Source organism: Furipterus horrens, unplaced genomic scaffold (assembly GCF_987537825.1).
Source record: "Furipterus horrens unplaced genomic scaffold, mFurHor1.1.pri manual_scaffold_21, whole genome shotgun sequence".
Lineage (NCBI taxonomy): Eukaryota > Metazoa > Chordata > Mammalia > Chiroptera > Furipteridae > Furipterus > Furipterus horrens.
In genome coordinates, this window is record NW_028327191.1 from 1,990,213 (window position 1) to 2,010,131 (window position 19,919).

At 60.6% G+C, this 19,919-nt stretch overlaps 1 protein-coding gene across 1 annotated transcript in view; it reads right to left on the reverse strand.

Moving 5' to 3' along the window:
• Nucleotides 1-19,919, reverse strand: part of DYNC1H1 (dynein cytoplasmic 1 heavy chain 1) — a 58,675-nt gene that overhangs the window by 5,128 nt on the left and 33,628 nt on the right. The window contains exons 35-66 of the mRNA XM_090265615.1: nucleotides 18,258-18,485; nucleotides 17,569-17,799; nucleotides 17,208-17,348; nucleotides 16,737-16,970; nucleotides 16,447-16,653; nucleotides 16,242-16,363; nucleotides 15,710-15,875; nucleotides 14,081-14,244; nucleotides 11,973-12,102; nucleotides 10,562-10,695; nucleotides 10,035-10,149; nucleotides 9,776-9,937; nucleotides 9,477-9,691; nucleotides 9,173-9,377; nucleotides 7,843-8,016; nucleotides 7,072-7,191; nucleotides 6,824-6,944; nucleotides 5,707-5,902; nucleotides 5,347-5,464; nucleotides 5,048-5,263; nucleotides 4,734-4,946; nucleotides 4,507-4,634; nucleotides 3,200-3,353; nucleotides 2,568-2,714; nucleotides 2,323-2,473; nucleotides 1,946-2,199; nucleotides 1,725-1,859; nucleotides 1,539-1,633; nucleotides 1,278-1,452; nucleotides 1,041-1,116; nucleotides 300-460; nucleotides 80-191 (exon numbers count right to left, since the gene is read on the reverse strand). Coding sequence (XP_090121741.1) covers nucleotides 80-191; nucleotides 300-460; nucleotides 1,041-1,116; nucleotides 1,278-1,452; nucleotides 1,539-1,633; nucleotides 1,725-1,859; nucleotides 1,946-2,199; nucleotides 2,323-2,473; nucleotides 2,568-2,714; nucleotides 3,200-3,353; nucleotides 4,507-4,634; nucleotides 4,734-4,946; nucleotides 5,048-5,263; nucleotides 5,347-5,464; nucleotides 5,707-5,902; nucleotides 6,824-6,944; nucleotides 7,072-7,191; nucleotides 7,843-8,016; nucleotides 9,173-9,377; nucleotides 9,477-9,691; nucleotides 9,776-9,937; nucleotides 10,035-10,149; nucleotides 10,562-10,695; nucleotides 11,973-12,102; nucleotides 14,081-14,244; nucleotides 15,710-15,875; nucleotides 16,242-16,363; nucleotides 16,447-16,653; nucleotides 16,737-16,970; nucleotides 17,208-17,348; nucleotides 17,569-17,799; nucleotides 18,258-18,485 — 5,200 coding nt within the window. The remainder of the gene's footprint in view (nucleotides 1-79; nucleotides 192-299; nucleotides 461-1,040; nucleotides 1,117-1,277; nucleotides 1,453-1,538; nucleotides 1,634-1,724; nucleotides 1,860-1,945; nucleotides 2,200-2,322; nucleotides 2,474-2,567; nucleotides 2,715-3,199; nucleotides 3,354-4,506; nucleotides 4,635-4,733; nucleotides 4,947-5,047; nucleotides 5,264-5,346; nucleotides 5,465-5,706; nucleotides 5,903-6,823; nucleotides 6,945-7,071; nucleotides 7,192-7,842; nucleotides 8,017-9,172; nucleotides 9,378-9,476; nucleotides 9,692-9,775; nucleotides 9,938-10,034; nucleotides 10,150-10,561; nucleotides 10,696-11,972; nucleotides 12,103-14,080; nucleotides 14,245-15,709; nucleotides 15,876-16,241; nucleotides 16,364-16,446; nucleotides 16,654-16,736; nucleotides 16,971-17,207; nucleotides 17,349-17,568; nucleotides 17,800-18,257; nucleotides 18,486-19,919) is intronic.

The following is a 19,919-nucleotide window of genomic DNA, read 5'->3' on the forward strand; positions in this document are numbered from 1 at the left end:
GCGCAGAAAATTGAGTGAGCGCGGCAGGCTGCACCGTGGGTTTGGTGGGCTCAGCCCGAGAGGTGACCAGCACCCTTACCGATGGCGATGGATGTGATCTGCGTGTTCTGCTCAGCCGCGAGGTCCTCCACGTGCCCGCTGGCGTCGTACCCAGGCACCGAGCACATGAGGACAGGCGTGTTCGGCTTCACCTGCAGATGAGAAGTCGGGACTCAGCCAGAGCGCCCCAGCAGACCGCGGGGCCCCGTGTGGAAGGAGCCGGGCGAGCCCTGTGGCTGGGGCTGGTGCGGGCGGCGCACCTCTGTGTCCACGATGTGCGTGAGGTCGAGAGGCTGCTCCATGATGGACATGAAGGACTCCCCGAGGTTCGTGGAGACAAACACGTGAGCCATGGCCAGCAGGCGGTCGGGGCGGAAGGCCTGAATCAGGAGCAGGCGGTGGATAGCCTGCCCGATGGGCGCTGGAATGAGGCCGTGGGAGGGCGGGAGGTCAGTGATGACCGGCTGGGGGCTGTCCTCCTACCTGTTCTTGCCGGGAGCCTCTGACCACGACACTGCCTCTGGTCTGCTCTGCCCCCAGGGAGCTGCCTCACCACTGTCCTCAGTGCACCCTCTGGACACACTTATGATAAGGCCTTCCTGGCTGCTGTGGTCATCACGGTTTTAGACAATCCCACTAGTACGTGCTCACTGCGCGCAGAACGCCCACGTTCTCAGAGACGTCTGCAGAGGACAAGTCGTCACCAGCCCACCACTGACCCTGTGGCAGGGTGCAGAGCACCCCTGCCCTGAGCCTGGCTAGCCCAGGCCTCGGGTGACACATTCCACCTCAGCCACGGCCCCCTTGATGCTGGGCCAGGGTCTTCCTATCCATTCCCTCTCGGTCTTTGCACCTGAGTTGAAACAGAAATTAACAAATTCTTGCTCTCCCAATTCTAAGCCACCTCCTAAAGTCTTAGCGTGGACACACTCCTCTTGGGAACAGTGACTGTCCCCAGCTGCAAAGCCCAGGACGGAAGCCACAGGGCCCGGGGGGCTCACTTGCGGGGGCCTCCTCGTTCCACAGGTAGGGCACCGTCTGCTCCGGGGAGCTACTGTCGAGCCAGATGCCAAACTGCTGCAGGGACAAAAGCAGGGTGTCACCGTGGGGCGCGGCCCGCGTCCAAGGACCAGGGTAGCACCAGGCACCAGCAACACACAGACGTGGGGTTCCGGGCTCACAGGACACACCCAGCTCTCTCCCCGACTTCCAGGGGAGGGGACGTTCGGAATGCCCACCTCGTCGGCCTGGACCTTGGCGATCAGGTCTTTGAAGGCAGGGAGGCAGCTCAGCCTCACGACCGCCTCCGCCTGCTCCACCGTCAGGCCCTGCACGGTGGGCGTCGCGCCCGCGGTGAGGACGATCTCCTTGCCTCGCAGGAAGTGCTGGAACTCGGCGTCGTAGGTGGGCTCCCTGCAAAGGGGCAACAGGCCGGGGGTCTCAGATTCATTCTGCTGCTGTGAAACGAGCAGGCAGGACTTACGGAACCAAGGCCTCACCCGACCGTGCCCTTCAGCTTGATCCTGGCCAGCAGCATGGCGAAGGTGATGTGGTCCTGATGCAGCATGCCCCTGGCCACCCGGTTAAACGCCACCTGGGGACCAAAGCGGGAAATGCTGCTGCTCTGGAGCGACCGCCTCGGCACCGCCGCCCCCCGCCCCGCAGACGGTGAGGCTGGCTCGTACCTGGAAGAGGTCCTTCGTGATGACGGAGAGGCGCTGCGTGTGGTCGGTGACGCCCTTCAGGTTCGGGTTCTCGTACAGGACGTTGTGGTAGATGTCCAGGAAGAACTGGAGTGAGTACTGGTACAGGAAGTGGATCTGGAGGAGGCAGGGGTACGGCCGTGAGTGTCCACAGGGCCCAGCGTGAGCCCCCGCCCGGCTGCGCGCCCCCGCCGCACGGCCACCTGCTTCAGGGACTCCATGGTGAAGTAGATGCTGCTGCAGGCGGTGGACAGTGGCAGGTACTGCTGGGACACTGTCTCCACCTCCTGCATGACGACATCGGTCTCCTCGACCTTCCGCGTCACCTCGGCGGCCTCCCGCTTGAGGTTCTCCAGGGTCGTTATGATGGTGTCGTCGTCCAGGATGCGCCCTTTCACCTCGTTCAGCGCTTGCAGCAGAGACTTCTCCAGCTGCCGCAGGCGGAGCTGGAACTCCCCTTACGTGGCCAAGACACCCCAAGTCAGAGGCAGCACGGACCTTCGCTCCCGAGGAACGTGCCCTGCAGAGCTGGCTGTACACCTGCACCCAGAACCCACACCCTGCAGCCCCAGAAACGCACCTTGAAGTTTAAGAAGATCAGAACGTTTCTCGTCCACGTCGGGTCTCTCTGCTTTAAGCACCTCATTCAGACACTGGCTTTGTAAGCTGCTGCGGGTGACCGTGAAGTTGACAAAGGTGACCCGGGAGCAGAGGTCTGGTGGGAACTCCACCTGCCGGAAAGGGTAACAGAACAGTCTGCTTTGTCACATCAGCCGCAACACCCAATACCACCCACTGTCATCCGCAAAGGGCCTCGTTCCTTACAGTCGGGTCGCGGGTGGACAGGAAGATGACAAATGACGGGGACAGGTCGATGTCCTGGTCTCCGAGGGTAATCAGCACTCGCCCCCCCGTGCGCCGCACCTCACGGTTCAGTACTGGGTTCAAGACTGGGTCGTAGCTCTCCACGTCCTGGGGACACATGCGAGGTGGGACGGTGGTTACCACTCTGTTTGCCCAGGTGACAGTGCCTTGCCAGCCCTCCCTTCTCCACAGACGCCCCTGCCCTGAAGCCTGGCCACTCAGACCTGCACTGGTGGCCACGGGCCACGTGTGGCTCCTTTTGTTAAAAATTCTGTTCCCTAGTCACAAGTCAGAAAAATGCTCCACAGAGTGTAGGACGTCTCTACCACCGCACCAAGTCCCAATGGACTGCGATGGCCCAGACGGAGCCTGACTCAGTGCAGGCACTGCTTTTGCGTCTTTCCTCCTTAACAGAACAGCCTCAGAGCTCTCTCCTTGCCTTACTAGATGAAGCCTCACAGAGTTAAAAAGCTATCACCCTGTGTCACTTCGTTTAGTTCTGTTTCACGTCACCCGTGTCTGAGAAGACCTAACGCAGCTCTACAAGGAACCCCGTCTCAGAAGCAGGCCCCGCTGGGCTCAGGGCCCCACACCTGGACCAGCAGGGGGTTCCCGAAGCGCAGCGCGCTCTCCAGGTTCTTCCTGAAGGCGTCGTCCAAGAAGCTGGTCCGCGTGATCTTGCGGTCCTTGTACTCATTCATGATGAACTCCGTGGCCTGTCCTGACGGGTCGATGATCAGCGGGTACCTGAGGGCGAGGGGAGGAGTAGGCTGCGGAAGGCAGCGGGAAGCACGAGGGTGGGGGTGGGGGGTGGGGGCGTGCAGAGCCCGAAAGGCAGGTGGAGAGGCTGCCACCGCTCAGGGGCGGTGCCCAGATTTCTGCTGAAGGTTCTATGGCAGATGGCCGGCGCAGAGTAGGGCTGCAGGGAAAACCTCTCTCTCTGGGCCAGGTCCTCTCCCCGCCGAGCACACGAGGCTGCAGTTACTGTTCTGGTGCCATCTGCTGCCCTCCTGTACAGCGGCCTCCCAGCCGTGGGTGTGGACAACGCGGTAGCAGCACTGAGCCAGGCGCCTCGGCACGCTGGGCTCCCTCACAGCAGCGCGCCCAGGGGGCAGGGGCTGCCACCGCCCCCGCGTCTCCCAGAGGAGCAGGAGGCACAGAGGCTAGACGGACGGCTCAGGGTCACACGGCCAATTAAACAGACATGTAATCGACACGTGCTTCTACAATATTCAGAAGCTACAAAATGTGAGAAGAAGCCCCTTTGGGTCCCCAGTTTCTGGCCCATCCATGTGGAGGAGGACTAGGCATCTAAGGACATGTGTGTCCCGGGGGAACACACCCCCTCGCTCAGCACCTGCCTGCCCCCCTGTCCTCGGCACACGCAAGCTCTGCGGGAACGGCCAGTCGGCAGGGACTCAGCCTCCAGGGGAGACGCACGGCCACCTGTCCCCTCGCCACCATCTGCTAGTGCACTGTCACCACACGGGGAGGCTGCGGGGCAAACACCCAGCCGCGTGCACGTGCTCCGCCTGGACGGGTGCTGCCCTGCGCACGTGCCGCCACGCCTCGGGCGAGGTGCTCAGCCATTCGTGGGGCCTGAGGGTTTGCTCAGGAGACCTAACAGCCCTGCGAGAGGCCACACTGTCTGTCCCTGCAAGACGCTGAGGAGCTTAAGAGGAAATCTGGGAACACACGTTTTAGAAGAGAAAGAAAGCACCAAGGGCGCCCAGGAGGAAGGGCCGCCGCAGAGGAGGGGGACAGAGAGCTGGCGACCCCCGTGGGGCCTGTCCGAGGACTTCTGGGACCAGCGGCGTCCTGCCCGCCTCTCCAAACGAGGGGGTGACTGAGACGGGGCCGGGGCGCGCCCCCACAGAACCCCCATGCACTGAGCGCGTACCTGTTGAAGCGCTTCAGCATGATGGCGTTTTCCGTGCACAGGTCGTCCGCAGGCAGTGAGCTGGCCTGCCAGCGGAGCCGCTCGTCGGCGTTGGACAGGTACTCCGTCCTGGCGATGTCTGTGCGGAACTGAGGGGCAGGGGCAGGGCGGTGAGCGCTCCCCGCCTCCGTGCCGCCGTCCCGGTGGCGGGCACCCCGCAGCCCTGTGGCCGCCCCCTGCGCACATACCTGGATGTTGGCCTGCTGCAAGTGGTGGGACCACGTGGTGAACAGGTTCTGCCGCATCTGCTGGTCGAAGTAGCCCGCGTATGCGATGAACGCGGCCGACAGGAGACAGTCCCCAGCGATGGTGGACATCTGGTTTTTGAACGTTTCGCTCGTTTTCTCCCACCGTTCGCGTTCAGCAGACAAACTCTTCAGGAGAGCAGTGCTCCGGTTCACCTGGGAGGAAGGGCCAGCTGCGTTGACTCTGGGAAGTGCCAGCCACCCCTCTAGTGAGCACCGCACGGTAGCGCCCGGAGGCAGGACGCCAGGGGACTCACTTTCGCTTCGACGGCGGCCAGGTCGGCTTTGATGGCCTGGGCCTCAGAGATGAGCACCGCGTACTCCTCCTTGTAGCGGGCGATGCTGGCCTCCAGGTCGCGGATCATCTGCTCCACCTCGTTGGCCTTCTTCTGGTTGTCCTTGGCGTCGTCCTCCAGCTTCTGCAGCTCGTTGCGCAGGGGCTCCACGCGCTTCAGCATGTCCGCGTAGTTAAGCTGAGCAGGACGAACGCGAGCTCTCACTGACACGCAACTGCACGGGCCGCTCGCGCGCGGGAGCTCCTGGCCCGGCTACTCACCTGTGCGATCGCCCATTTCACCATTGGGCCGCAGGCCAGCGAAGCCCGGTTCACGATTTCGTAATTGTAGCTCGGGTTGGACATGTAGTTCTTCTTCATCTTCTCCCTGATGGCGTCACTGCAACAGGGGAGCTGCGTTACTCAGCACGCGCCGGGCAGAAGCCGGCGGGGCTTTCAGGAGGTCCGCACACAAGGCCAGCTCCCATCCGCTGCCCCAGGGACCACGCAGCGCGAGCCAGGCCGGTCGTCGTTCTAGGGGACACTGATGCCGAGGGCCCTGACCTCCTGCCCCCCGTCCCCGACAGGAGACAGGCCGGGGCACCTGACTGCCGCCTGACGGGAACCGGCCAGCAGCCCCACCTGATCTCCTCGGCCGAGAAGTTCACGATGGTGGGGATGAAGTTCTCCCGCATGATGATGGAGCGGATCTGCTTCCAGTCCGCGGTGCTCTCGCCCAGCAGCAGGCAGATGGACTCGAGCGCCAGCTTCACGGCAGCGGGGGGGTTGGCCATGGACCGCACCTCCACCAGGTGCTGCTTCTTTATGGACTTCACGGCTGTGTGCGGCGGGCGGGGGTTTGGGGGAGAAGACGGCATGCGGTGAGAAGGGGAGCAGCCACAGCCGGACGCTCTCACCCCAACGGAACAGGGACAAGGGCCCAGAATGGAGGTGTCTCTGTCCTAAAACCCTCCAGGACAGCTCCAGCAGCAGATTTGTAGAATCATCATCAAGATCTTTTCACTAAGCACAAACCGCAGCATTTTACTAAAAGCATGGTGTTACCTTTAAAAATGCCTTACAGATGCCTGCAGGAATGTTTTTAAAATGTTTCTGAATGTGAAAAGCGCGGCATAGCCGTGGGTTAGGCACTGAAACTGGGCATTTCACACAATCGGAAGACGCTCCCCCAGTTCAGCTGTCTGGCCGGTGAAGCCACGGCACCGACCACCCTGAAGAGCAGCCGGTGCCTCCCACGGCTGAGAGGGCGTTCCAGCCTGAACCGGAGGGAAGACACTCCCTAAGCAGTTACGCAGCAGAGGCGCGCTGAGTGAGACTCTCCTCTAAATAACGACGAGTGGAGGTCTGCAGTTGGGACGCTGTCTGTTCGTTCACCTTGTGTCACATGAGAAGGACAAAACTGGGCACACGGGACAAGTTCAAGGTTACTGGGCAGGCACGGGCACAGCTGATGGCTGTGGAGACTGTCGGTGACGGTCCTGCCCCACGCTGCCTGGCCCACAGGCGCGGACACCACGGCAGGACAGGAAGTGACTGCGGTCGCCACCAGCCATGACAGTGCACGCTCAGGAACGAGCACAAGAGGGCCGCCCTTCAGAGCGTTTCTTGCTGAAACCCCGTCAGGGTTACTAACAAAGTTTGGGCCGGCTGACCGCCCAGCTTTCCAGTTCTCTCAAGGGCAGGGCCCCGCGCGCCCCACAGGACAGACGGCCCCCAGGAGCCACGGCGCCGCGCCTACCGTTCTGGGCCTCGACCACGGCGGGCTCCACCTTGTCCAGGTCCTCCTTGACGCTCATCTGCTTGTCGGCGATCACCTCCTGCTGCTTGTGCAGCTGCTCCTGGATCTCCTGGCTCATGACCTGGGGTGGCAGGTGGCCCGGCTGAGCGAGTGTGGCTCCTGGGACCACCCCCCTCCCCACCCAGCAACACTCAGACCGCACTTCCCACCCCGCTCAGAGGCCGGGGACCCCGGCGTGACAGACGCACCTTTTTCTTCTCGGCCTCCTGCTGGTCCTTCACCATCTTTTTCAGCTTGTCGTTGGCCGCCGCGTTCTTCACCTCCAGCTCCTGGCTCTTTATCCTCAGGTCGCGACGGAGCTCCTCCACCTAAAGGACCCACCACGTGAGGGAAAGGGCCACACCAACCCGTTCCCTAAGGCAGCGAGTTTCAATCTGTGTGTTGCAGAATTTTAAAAACGTGCTAACACCAGACTATCCAGTTACAGGCACTGACCTCTAACCTCAGGTTGTCAGATAAAAAACTGACAACACAACAATAGCCGTCCAGTAGGAATGAATCAAGACTGTACCTAGCTTTTCCTTTTGTCAGATTACAAAATAGAATGTTTTTTGGTGTGCTGTAGAATTTACTTATTTTTACATAAATCATTTTCCATTATAGTTTATTTTTAAAAAAGATTTTACTGATTTATTCTCAGAGAAGGCAAAGAAACGAGAAAAAGAGGAAGAGAAATATCTATGTGTGTGAGAGAAACATCAGCTGGTTGCCTCTCACACGTGTCCCCAACTGGGGACCTGGCCCGCAACCCAGGCCTGTGTTTGACTGGGAATCGAACCGGCAACCCCTTGGCTTGCAGACCAGCACTCAATGCACTGAGCCACAGCAGCCAGGGCTGTGCCACGGAAGTTTAATACCCGGTTTAGTGTGCCATGAGACAGAGGACGCTGGAAACTGCTGCCTCCGGGGTCCTCCTGGCAGCCCCCACCCCCGCGAACACCGCTGTGCCTGCAGCGTACCTGGTCGACCGTCTCTTTGATTTTTCTGAGCCCGACGTTCAGGTGCATCTGCTGCTCCTCCAGCTCACTGCGCTTCTCGTTGAACAGGTTGGCGTAGTGATTGATGAAGTCCAGGTAGTGGCGTGGCGTGATGGCCATGGTCCTGCCGCCCCGCTTGGCAAGCCGGGCGTTAGCCTGTGAGAGAAGGACAGAGGAGCCTTGTCCACTCTTCAGAGCCTGTGCTGCGACTTCCGGCTGGATGGCTGTGTGACACCGCAGCTCGGCCCCGGCCTTCAGGAGCCACAACCCTGAGCAGGGTTCTTCGCTCGGCCTCTTACGAGACCTTCTCAGAAGTCTCTTAAACTTCAGTTGTCTCCTGAGAGGTCTCTAAGCCGAGGCAGGTGACTATGGCAACTGCACAGGTGTGCTTCCCGGGGAGAGGCAGCCACAAAGGCCACCGCCACGTGGATGTTGCTTACGCCTCCCTCACCATCTACTGCTCATCTGTCTGTTTGCTTTTAGGAAAGTTTATATACTTACCTTTAGAGAGAGGAGAAGGGAGTGAGAAAGAGAGGGAGAGAAACACTGATCGACTGCCTCTCACATGCCCCCCCAACTGTGGACCTGGCCCGCAACCCAGGCCTGTGCTCTGACCGGGAATCGAACTGCTGACATTCGCTCTGTGAGATGACACCCAGTCCACTAAGCCACACCAGTCAGGGGTCAGGGCTACTGCTCATCTGCAGCAGAACCAGAGACTGGCCAGTGGGTGAGACCGCTCAGGCTCCCTGTCAGTAACTGCTCTGGTCTCCCTGCCAGAGGGGACGTGAGAGAGAGGGTGGGAGGAAGGGCCAGCAGGGAGCCAGGACTGGACTGCATTCTGGACACATGGCGGTGACCTGCAGGTGTGGTGGGGGTGGGGGCGGGGGCGGGGCAGTGCCAACAGGACGCCCACAAGCTCTGAGTGGTTCTGACAAGCTCTCCAGATGGAAGCAACCTGGGCTCCTCTGACAGTCGAGAGCAAGGGCCAGCAGGCGAGATCTTGCAACCACACGTTTCTGTGCATGACGCTAGGGGCGGCACAGCACGCCTGTTTGTGTGCCACTTGCAGGGAGCAGCCTGACCGCCAAGGGTGTGGCTTTCCCTGCCAGTCCTCCACAGGAACGGCGCGCAGACCCATCGAGGCGAGCACAGGGCGGCAGGGGCAGGGTGCAGAGAACACTAGACGGGGGCAGAGTCGGGGCAGCGGAGGGGGCGGCACGGGAGGAGAGATGCCAGCGACAGAGGTCCGGGAGCAGGAGGGCATGTCAGTGACGGCAGATAAGCACCTGGGTCTCCCGTGGTCACCCACCTGGTGCAGGGTCTGATGGACGAACACACAGCTGTTTACGATGGCTTCCCGATGGGACGGTGGCTGCGGCAGTTTGTCATACACCACCGGCATGTAATCGGGCACGATGTAATTCGGCTTTTCCAGGTCCATCTTACTGGTGAATTCTTTGCCAACCTGGTAGAGTGCTTCCGTGGACCAGTCCCCAAACCAGTTCAGCACACACCTGCAGGAGAGTCCCGTGTCTCAGAAGGGCCGCCGAGGGCAGGGCTGGCCCTGGAAGGATGCCTGCTGTGCCGACCTGGCGCTGGGCGCAGGTGCATACCTGTTGAAGAGCGCCGGGGACGTGGCGGCGCGGTCCTTGAGGCCCTCGGAGGACGGGTTCATGGTGAAGACGACGTGCAGGTTGCGGATGACCTGGCTGGTGAACCACTTGTACAGCTCCTCGTGCGAGTCCAGCATGAGGCCCTCCTTCTGCGCCCCCTCCTTACACTGGGTCATCAGGGTGGCATACTCGTCCCCTTCAAAGAGGCCGGGGACCTAGGACGGGAGACAGCCGCATGCCCGACGGGCCCTCGTGGCGAACACGTACCGCGCCGCGCAGCGCCAAGGCCCCCAGCTTACCTCTCCGTTGGCCAGAAGTGTGTTCATTCGCTCCAGGAACCCAGAATCCAGCACGTTCGACTCGTCCATTATGAACGCAATCTTCTCGTTTTTGCAGCCAGAGCGTCTCAGCACCGTGCGGAGGTCTTCATCGAAGTCCTCCCCCGTGTACTTCCTGTGGACCTGTGGAAGCCCTCGGCAGGTTAGGGGCTCTCTCGTCCAGGGGCCAGTGCAGGAACCAGACTCACTGCCGGGAGTGAGCGGCGGGGAGCAGACCCACCTTAATCTGGTAGACACTCAGGCCGTTCATCCAGGCCACGAAGCGGGACAGGGTGGTCTTCCCCGCCCCACTGACACCAATCAGGAGCAAGTGGCCTTGAGGCTGGCGGAATATTCTGAAACAGCGCCAGAGAGAATACAGTGTAGGGCTTTTATGCTGCCCCTTTGGATACTCATGTCCCGGGCTCCCAGGATTTACTCTACAGCACTTCTGTGCTTTAACTTGGACTTCCCAGGGCCTGGGGGATGCACAGAGCAGCAGGACCGGGCCCTGCCCTCAGACACTCGGGCGACATGTCCAGCCAGGGGCAGGGGAGGGCTGTCACCACAGGTGTGCTGAGCTCGGAGGAGCTGATGGAAGGGCTCAGTGGACACGCTGGGGACAGAAGGGCTAGGGGAGTCGCTCAGCAGGGAGGGCTGAGATCAGTCAGGAGAAGAGGAGGGGTCTGGCACCCTGTCCCCCCCGGCCCCGCCCGTGAACGAAGAGCAGCGCGGAGCGTGCAGGAACCGCGACACCAGAAAGCGCACCGGTCAATCCTGAGCACGTGGTCCAACACCTCGTTGAACAGGACCAGAGGGACGTCAAGTTCTTCCTCATAGAAGACCTTCAGCCTTGCTTTGACGTAATCCCGCAGCTCTTCCTGGTCCACCGGGATGTAGTCCTGTACACGGGAGGCAAGACTCGCTCTCTGTCCCTGCGCGCCACGGGACAGGTGAGAACGCACCACAAGGGGTCATGCACACCATGGCGACAGGTCTAAGTTCACAGGACTCGGCCCCACGCCGGGGACTTGACAGAGAACACGGCTCCCTGGACGTCACAGAAGACCCACAGGGACGGAGGGACAGGCCGCGCTCATGGAGAAGAGGGACACTGCTGTGCAAGGGCTGCGGCCCCCAAACCCACACAGAACCAGCGGGGCAGTTCCAATCCTGAGTTCCACCTGGAAGAGGAGCGAGCCCACAGAGCTGGGACCCCCCTCCAGAGGAACCGGGCCAAGGGCCTGCCTACGAGAGACTTATCACCAGAGTCAGGACGACGCGGACTCAGCACACGAAGTGACACACCAACGCACGGACAGGACGGTGCTCGGACCCAGGCTCCCTCCCCAACAGGGAAGCTGCCTGTGACAGGGACACTGTGGAGTGGAGGCCGTGTGACAGACGGCCAGGGCCGTGGACACCCACAGGAGAAGCGGAAAATGTGCCCCCAGACCACTTCATGCACAGACAAAATGACTGATGAAGTACGGGCTTAAATGCATTTCTTCAAGAATATTTGTTTTTCAAAAGATGAAAAGCGAAAAGACAGGCCCCGGAGAGGAGACACCGCACGTAAATGAGGACGGGTCAGCGTCTGTGTAGAAATACAGGCTCCAACAACGCCGAACACGCCCACCTGCCGTTTCCGGCTTTGGTGGGCCAGGCGCCCGGCAGCCCCTGCCCACACTGAGGCCCCGGGGCCGCTCCAACCCAGCACGGGGCCCAACCGCCTGCCGGGCACCACTCCCAGCCCGGCCTACCCCGTGCCCCCAGCAGACTGTGCGACTTCCCTGTCCCTGTGCCGGGGCACCCGCGAGGGAGATGCGTGCCCGGACGTCACTCACTGAAATGCCCTGTCCCCAGAGAACAGGCCGGCCCAAAGCTGTGCTGGAAACCACCCCTTGTTTTCCAGGACACGGAGCTTCTTCACACGAGTTACTCAGAAGCACCCACTCTTAGTGCAGCAGCCGCCGCTTGGGAGAAGCTGGCCATCCCAGCCGCGGCCCGGGGTGCCCCACCGTCAGCCCCCGACTCATCGGTGGCTGCACAGATGCGGCGCTCCAGCCCACGCGCACCCACAGCAGGTGCGCAGAGCACAGGCAGACGAGGGGCTGGGTCAGAAGCGGGCCCAGCCGCAGGGCAGCAGGCGGGGAGGCGCCCGTGCGGCCGCTCGCACCTTTGACAGCCAGTTGCTGTAGAGGATGGGCCGGCTCATGGCCCTCTCCTTGTCGACGTTGGGGAAGTGCTTCAGCGCCACCGTGTCGATGTTCTCATCGGTCCAGCGCCGCTCCTCGTCCTCCACGAGCCTGGTGGGGGAGGGCGGGGGCATAAGGCAGCGCATGAGGCCGGGGCCGTGCGTGGGGAGGAGACGCCAGGCTTGCTGCGTGTGCCGGGCGACTCCAAGGGCTGGGATCAGTTTCTACTGGAAACTTTCGTTTCCAAAGAATTGAAAAACCTAGGACTGAACTTAAGGTGGCTTCAGACCCAAAACTTTAATATTAACTATAAAACCCCTCCAAACTATGGTAGCATTGTGCTTATAACAAGTCCCTTAAAAAGGGGGTGTGAAGGCAGCTCATGTAACCACCAAAGGGCTGCACCTTTAAAGAGGCAGAACCCTGAAGCAGGGCCGTAGGGGAACACGCCAGTGCTCTGCCTGCACCTGCAGCTCGCACCCGGCCCTGGGAACTGCCAAGGCCACACGGGGACCCTGACAGCCCAGGCTCTCCCTAGCAGACTCACTGCTAACAGGCTGCCGGTGACTCCCTCCACCTGCGAGTGCCCGAGGCCAGAGGACGTGGCGCCCGCCCTGGTCCTGGCTGACCCAGGGGTGCGCGGCTCCACCCTGCCTGCGCCGCTCGGCAGCCCTTCTCAGTCCACCCTGAGTGACCTGGTCCACAGAACATCTCCCCCAATGATTTGCAAGAGGAAACTGGGGTGCTGCATAAAGTAGTAACTCAGGTAAGACTTATTGTTTAGCAGACGTTTAGTTAAAGCAACACAAATGTAAACTGTTCCTCATTAACCTACAATGAGCCTAAAATCCTGTGAAGGACTGTAGGGCTGAAATACTAAATTTAAAACTACTGGGTTGGCCAAAAAGTTCATTGAGCTTTTTCTGTACGGCGGCTCTAGCAGCGCTTGGCTGTCTCATAACTTCTGAAACAACTTTGTTAGACTGTGTTGTGACAGCGGTCATAGCAGCGTGCGGTAAACAAAAACAAAAAACTCATCGAAAGGGGTGAATTTCTGTGCAGCCATTTGAATACTGAAGATGGAAAACAGGCAGATTTTTGGCATATTATGCTTTATTATTTCAGGACATGTAAAAACACAACTGAAGAGCAAAAAAAGGTCTGTGCTGTGTGTGGGGAAGGTGCTGTGACTGATCGAATGTGTCAGAGTGGTTTGTGAAGTTTCTTGGTACTGTTGACATTTTGGCCAAATAATTCTCTGCTGTGGGTCTGTCTTATGCATTGGAAGGTGTTTAGCAGCCCCCCTGGCCTCTCCCCACCAGAAGCCAATAGCAGGAGAGAGCTGAGATACTCAAAACATCCAAATCAATGAAGTTATTGGTGAAAATGAAAAAGGTGTCCTTTATTTTATGGAAAAAACTACACGGACTTTCTGGCCGACCCAATATTAGGGGAAAACCACCAGGGCAGGAGCTACAAAGACTAAGACTTCACCGTACAGCAAAGACCATACGGAGCCGTAGAGAATGCAAGACCCTGACTTCACCAAGTCAGTAACTTCCTTCAAAGTGAAAAAGACTCAGCTTCTCACCGAGACTCAGACCACAGCCCTCTGCCCTCGACACTGATCCCCAGTCATTCGTGATTCCTTCCCTTTAGCCCTGGTCACACAACTAGGAAAAACTGGAACTTTCCAGACAAGAGCTGACAGGAGTGGCCGACGTTAAAGGAGACACAGCCCCGAGCCCTCTGGTGAGAACAGGGACGCAGTGGGGGCTGTGGAGACCACGTGGGCAGGAGCTGGACGGCACTCAAACGCACCGTGTGCTCGAGGCTTTGCTAGGCTACCAGAGCGACTGCCCCGTGTGGTGCCCACTCGATAGGTAAAGAGGTTAGAGCACCTTCCCCAAGGTCACGGGCGCCCTTGGTGGGCAGTCGCAGTGCGCTGTGCCCCACGGTCGGGTGGCCTGTACGCCCGCCCACCCGCAGCACGGCCTCACACGGGGGCAGGCCGGCCTTATGCTGACCCTCCCTCGGGGGCTGTCAGGGCGGGCCGGGGGCATGGCGCTGACCGGACCTGTGGCCTCACCTGTCCTGGAAGAGGCGGAGGGCTTCGTGTGCCCAGATCCTGATGAGGCCCTCTACAGGCAGTGTCTCCAGCGGCCGCAGGGCCTCGAAAATGCCTCGCACCCACCTGGTCATCTCTCGGGGGGAGTAGATGTAGTGGGGCTGTGTGTCCTGAGTGAACCTCTCCTGCAGGGATCAAAACATGCAAATTACATGGGAAGATCTTAACACATGAACAGCAGTTAAAAGGTCAAATACAGCAGAACATTTTTTATTAAAAAAAAGAATCTGAGCCCTGACTGCTGTGGCTCAGTGGATTGAGCGTCGGCCTGCGAGCCAAGTGTTGCTGGTTCGATTCCCAGTCAGGGCACATGACTAGGTTGCACGTCAGGTCCCCAGTTGGAGGCACGAGCGAAAGGCAACCACACAGTAAAAGAAAAAAAAAAAAAAAAAAAAAGAATCTAGGCCCTGGAATACTTACAGATGAACTAAATAATGTTGAAGCAACTGATTAAATGCTCAGAACAAAGATCCAAGTTGCTCAGCTTATGTTGGAAAAAAAACTACAAAAGCCTCTTCTGAAAATATTTTTAAGAATATAATTCCTAGCCCTGGCTGGTGTGGCTCAGTGGATTGAGCGTCAGCCTGCGAACCAGGTGTCGCTGGTTCGATTCCCAGTCAGGGCTCATGACTAGGTTGCACGCCAGGTCCCCAGTTGGGGGCGCGAGTGAGAGGCAACCACACACTGATGTTTCTCTCCCTCTCTTTCTCCTTTCCCCTCTCCCTACAAATAAATAAATAAATAAATTATAAAAAAAAAAAGGAATATAATTCCCAAGTTAAGCAAAGCCTTTCTAAATAAGTATACTGCAAAAACAGAATTGAAATTAAAAGCATAAACAAAGAAAAAGATTTACGGTGATGACATAGAAATTCTGTAGGAAAAAAAATGCAATAAAGACTGGATCCCTGGCAGGTGTGGCTCAGGGGACTCAGCGCCGGCCTGTGAACCAGGAGGTCGCTGGTTCGATTCCCAGTCGGGGCACAGGCCTGGGCTGTGGGCCAGGTCTCCGGCTGAGGGTGTGTGAGAGGCAGCTGATGAGAGATATTTCTCTCTCTCCCTTCCTCTTTCTTTAAAAATAAATAAAATCTTTAAAAAAGCAAACTGAAAAAAGCAAACTGGAGACATGTCTGTGATGTGCCAGGAAGCCTCCTAAAGCACTCGGCACGATGGGGTCGTCGACGGAGTTGGGGTTCTCTCGTGACCCCGTGAGAGAGGGCTGACATGTGACGGCCTCACAGAATCCGCGGGCAGTGACGTGTTTCATACGTGTTTCATGCATGTTTCCAATGCTAACGACACAGACAGAGGCCTTGCAGGGGGGGGGGTGGGGGGGAGGGTGCAGCCCCACAGACGAATCACCACGGGCAGCTGTATGTCTGCAGTGTTAGAAAGCGCACAGCGTGGGCCCAGCGTCCTGGAGGAAGCCAGCACGCGACACATGTGCAGACAAGGACAGCAAGGAGCGGCGTGAACGTGTGCACAGTCACGGGGCCTGCACAGGAGACTGGATGACAGACTCTGGAGAGCTCCGGGTACAGCTCCAACCCCCAGCAGACCCCAGTGGCCGGAGGAGCGAGCACCACGCACCTGGGACATGGTGTAGAACTCCACCATGGCAGCGGTGAGCGGCTCCGCGTAGGTGCGCAGCGACGGGATGAGCCGCAGCATGGCCCGGTTGAAGGTGCCATAGATCTGCGTCAGGGAGGCGGGTCCCGGGTAATCCACGTACACCACAGGCACGTGGCGCAGGAACCTGCGCAGAGACAGTGGCTCAGCCCCTCCTTGCGCGGCCTGGACACAGGCCCCACGCAGGCCTGAGGCCGTACCGGACCGCGCAGGCCTGCATCCGACACACAGCAGTGCACGCAGAGCACGGGGAGGAGAGGCAGGCGCAGCCGGGAACGCGACACAGCTGCGGGCAGCCAGCTGCTTCCGCCCGAGAAGCCGAGGCTCCTGCCTTCCAGTGTCCCCAGCACTACAGCACGGAGCCAGGAGCCCAGCGGGGACCCGTGACGTCACAGTCTGTCACCTTTTTATAACTACACCCAGATTTGCTGCGTGCAGAGCCACCGGGGGCTGGCGTGTGTGAGGTCAGTGGAGTCGGCGGACCTGTGGTTACCTGTGGGAGAGGGGCTTCCTGCCAGGGTCCGTGGGTGGGTTACAAGCCCCGACGAACTGGATTCTCTCCAGCCTCACCCAGGTCTGGTCTGAGGTTCGGTAGAAGCCTCCGTGTTCCACCATCTGAAGGAAGCAGGAGGGCGGCACGTCAGGAGCCAGCGGGAACAGGAGACGTGGGGGAGCCGGGCTGGAGGACGTGAGCAAACCTGTCTGATGAAGGATATGACCCTCTGCGTCCCGTATTTATCCATGTCTGGCAAGTTGATCTCATCACAGAACAGCACCAGCCACTTTCCGAGCTGAACAGGAGCCAGGACGACGCCGTTGGGCGTGCGCCTGTACTCGCAGTAGTGGTCGAAGGTCTTCAGCAGGAGCTCTGGCGTCGTGGCGCTTGAGAAGTTCAGCCCCACAACCTTCACAGGGGAGAGACTGGTCACGGCCTGTGGGTGGGGCCGGCCCAGCCACGGTGGCCTGCCGCCCCCTCTGGCCCCCTTACCTCCATGTCGGGCAAGGCCCGCAGGGCACTGAAGAGTGTCATGGTCTTGCCGGACCCGGGAGGGCCACACAAGACCAGCGGTTTGTGCTCGGCCAGCCAGGTGTACAGGAGGGCTTCATGGCGGACCGTGTCCAGGGTGGGCACGACAACATCAGGCGCCGCCACCTTGTGTGTCTCCACTTCAATCTGGGGCACCTTGGCCTGCCAGGGCGACCACTCTCCACTGATGGACACCTACACGGAGACGGGACGCAGTCACCCTGGACCCACGTGCCCCCTCACGTACACAACAGGCTCAGTTTCACACAAATCACAGCTTTCAGGTCCATCTGCACGCCCTGTACGGCCTAAAACTGAAGAAGCCGCCTCTGGGGGGCGGTGAGGCGAAGTCCACGTCCACCGCGGGGCCGCGCCACAGGAGCGAGCCCTAGCCAGCCACGAGCGGGGGCAGCCGCGCCCTCCACCACTCACCTCGTAATCGATGATGGGGATGTTGGGGGCCGCGGGCAGCGGCACCGTTGTGATCCTTCTGATGTACTCGCCCAGCTCCGCTCTCATTTTCAGCCGGCTGTCCCCAGACAGGGACCAGAGAATGGCATACACCAGGTACCGCTGCGGGAAGAGGAAGCAGACGCGTTCCCCACGGCACTTCAACAACAAATGAGACTCCTACGGCAACGTCAGCCCGAGAGGGACCCTAGCGCTCTGGATCCTGGACGCGTGGACACCTTCCCCACCACGCACAGAAGCCCGCCCTCCTGAGGAAAGAGGGCACCTCCTGCCCCCGGGCACACTGCCCCTGCGGGCCCCGGTGCCGCGGCGCCGCCCTGACCTGGACGTAGCGCTCTAGCTGCTCGGCCTGCATGGGGAAGTCGGGGTGGTTGGCGTTGTACTGCGCCACGTTGCGGCAGGCCTGGTGCAGCATGGAGAAGAGCGAGCCCAGGCAGCGCAGGCGCGTCAGGTCCATGATGTGCTCCAGCTGGAAGGCGTGCTCCAGCGCCTTGGTGACCAGGCCGTTGGACGTGAAGTACGGCTGCATGATGGTTGCTGCGTCCCTCTGGATCTGTGGGAGGAAACACCGTCAGCTGCCCTCCTGAGCCTGCGCTCCGACCCGGAGAGGCCACGGGGCCGCGGGAGCACAGTGTGGGGCTGGAGGTGAGGGAAGACTCTCCAAGGACCAGCCCTCATCCCTTCATCCTGGCAGTTCTCTCAAACCACGTCTCCTGGGAACCCCGGTTCCCTCCACCACTATGAAGGCAGACTTCCCCTGTCCGTCTGCAGAGGGAGGAAGAGAACAGAGCTCCTCTTATCTCCCTGTGCGCGGCCTGACAGGCAGCGCGGTGGCTGGGAACCCTTAGGAGCTGCTCTAGGACAAACCCTGAGTGCCCGGCTTCTGCAGGTGAGCGGTGACCATGCGTAAATGGAACCTGACGCTCGTGGTTTCCAGACTCCCCTGTGTGTATCTGTGTGCACGTGCAGAGGACGCAAGGGCACGCGGCTGCCGGAGCTCAGGGTGCGCACCTGCAGCATCGGGGACGCAGCCTCCTCCCCCTCGTCCTCTTTGCCCTTGCGCCGGCGCTGGGCCTCGTCCTCCCCTTCATCCAGGGGGATGCTGCGCAGCCGGGCCAGGAAGTTGTTGAAGATCATGTCTGTGCTGAGCACGTCCTCGCTGAACCACACCATGCCGCAGCGCGACACTGTGGCGAGGGTGGCGTACTTCAGGTCCTGCACCTCAAACATGATCCGCACCTAGAGAAGAAGGCACCCCACAGACTGAGCGAGGCAGGTTTGACAGGAACCTGGATGTAAAGACTCTTGCACCTAGACACACCCTGCAAGGGTGATTCAAATCTAAGTTTCCTGCGTTTTGTTTAAAAGTAAAAACATCCACGGCTCCCATTCCTACAGCACCCGCAGACCTCCCTCCACGAGAACCCGGGCAGGAGAACGTGCAGTGGCAGCAGCGATGCCCGAGGCCGCGGGGCCCTGGTGGGGGCGAGGCCAGGGCTCCCCGGAGGGGACGCCAGCAGCGAGCTCACCCGCAGACCCAGGCCGGTGCTCACGGCTGGACCCCACTCAGCCGCTGGGCACTGCCTGGGACAGGCCCGCAGCGTCCCCGTGTTACAGACGGGCCAGGGACCTTGCCCAGGCCCCAGAGCCAGCAGACGGTGGGACTGAGTGGCCCCGATGCCCTGATCCCGGAGCCGGGCCCGCCCTCAGTGCTGGGGGGCCTCCAGGTCGGCCCTCCTGACCACGGCGGGACCATGAGCTCTGGGAGAAGACTCCGACCAGTCAAATCAGACAAGACACAAGCCTGAGGGGCAGTCACGTCCAGACCAGTGCTGAGCGCCCCTGCCTGGTTTCGAAGTGGGGACAACCAGTGATGCTGACCCGTACGGTAAAGGCGCATGGTCACCAACTGCTCTGGACAAACCCTTGGGTGGCGCCCGCTCCTCCTCCCTGGCACACCCACCTCTAGTGCATCGCGAATCCCGCCCACACGAGTTCTAAATCACTGCACTACGCGGCCACTTCCCAGCCCCCACTTCCAACCCAGCCCCACGCTGTGGGGGGCACCACGCGGCCTCTGGAGGCCCCCTGCCTCCAGCGGCCCCCCGAGCGGTCACGCAGACAGCAGCCACAGGGCCCTGGCCAACAGCGGCGGTGCCGCCCACCCCCTACTCTCCCAGAGGGCAAGCTCGGTCCTGGGAGGGGGGCCGCGGCCTGACCTGATCACGTCCCTTGCCTACAGCGGCCTCCCCGGCTTCTCCTCTCGCCGCTCACACCCGCCGGCATGCCTGGGCAGACCGCTGCTCAGGGGTCCCTCTGCCCAGGACGTCGGAAGCCCGTGGGCTCGCCCCTCCCTCCTCAGCCTCCCCTGCACCCACCTTCCCAGGGATACCTCGGCCACCCCCTCCCCAGGTCCTGTGGCCCCAGCTGTCCTGCTCGTGTGTCTCCCCAGCACTTGAGCCCAGGGCAGCAGGGCCCGTCCATGCTCTCGTTCCGGGGTCTCTAGCACCTGAACAAACATGGTGCACAAAGGCGCTCCGAGGACGCCAGGCCAGGAGCACACGCGTTCCCCACACCCGTGGGACCCGGGGCCGCCGTGCACGCTTCCCCTTGGAACGGCTCACGTACAGTAACTGCGCAGGCCCTCACGCCAACCCCTACCTTACGGGAGGG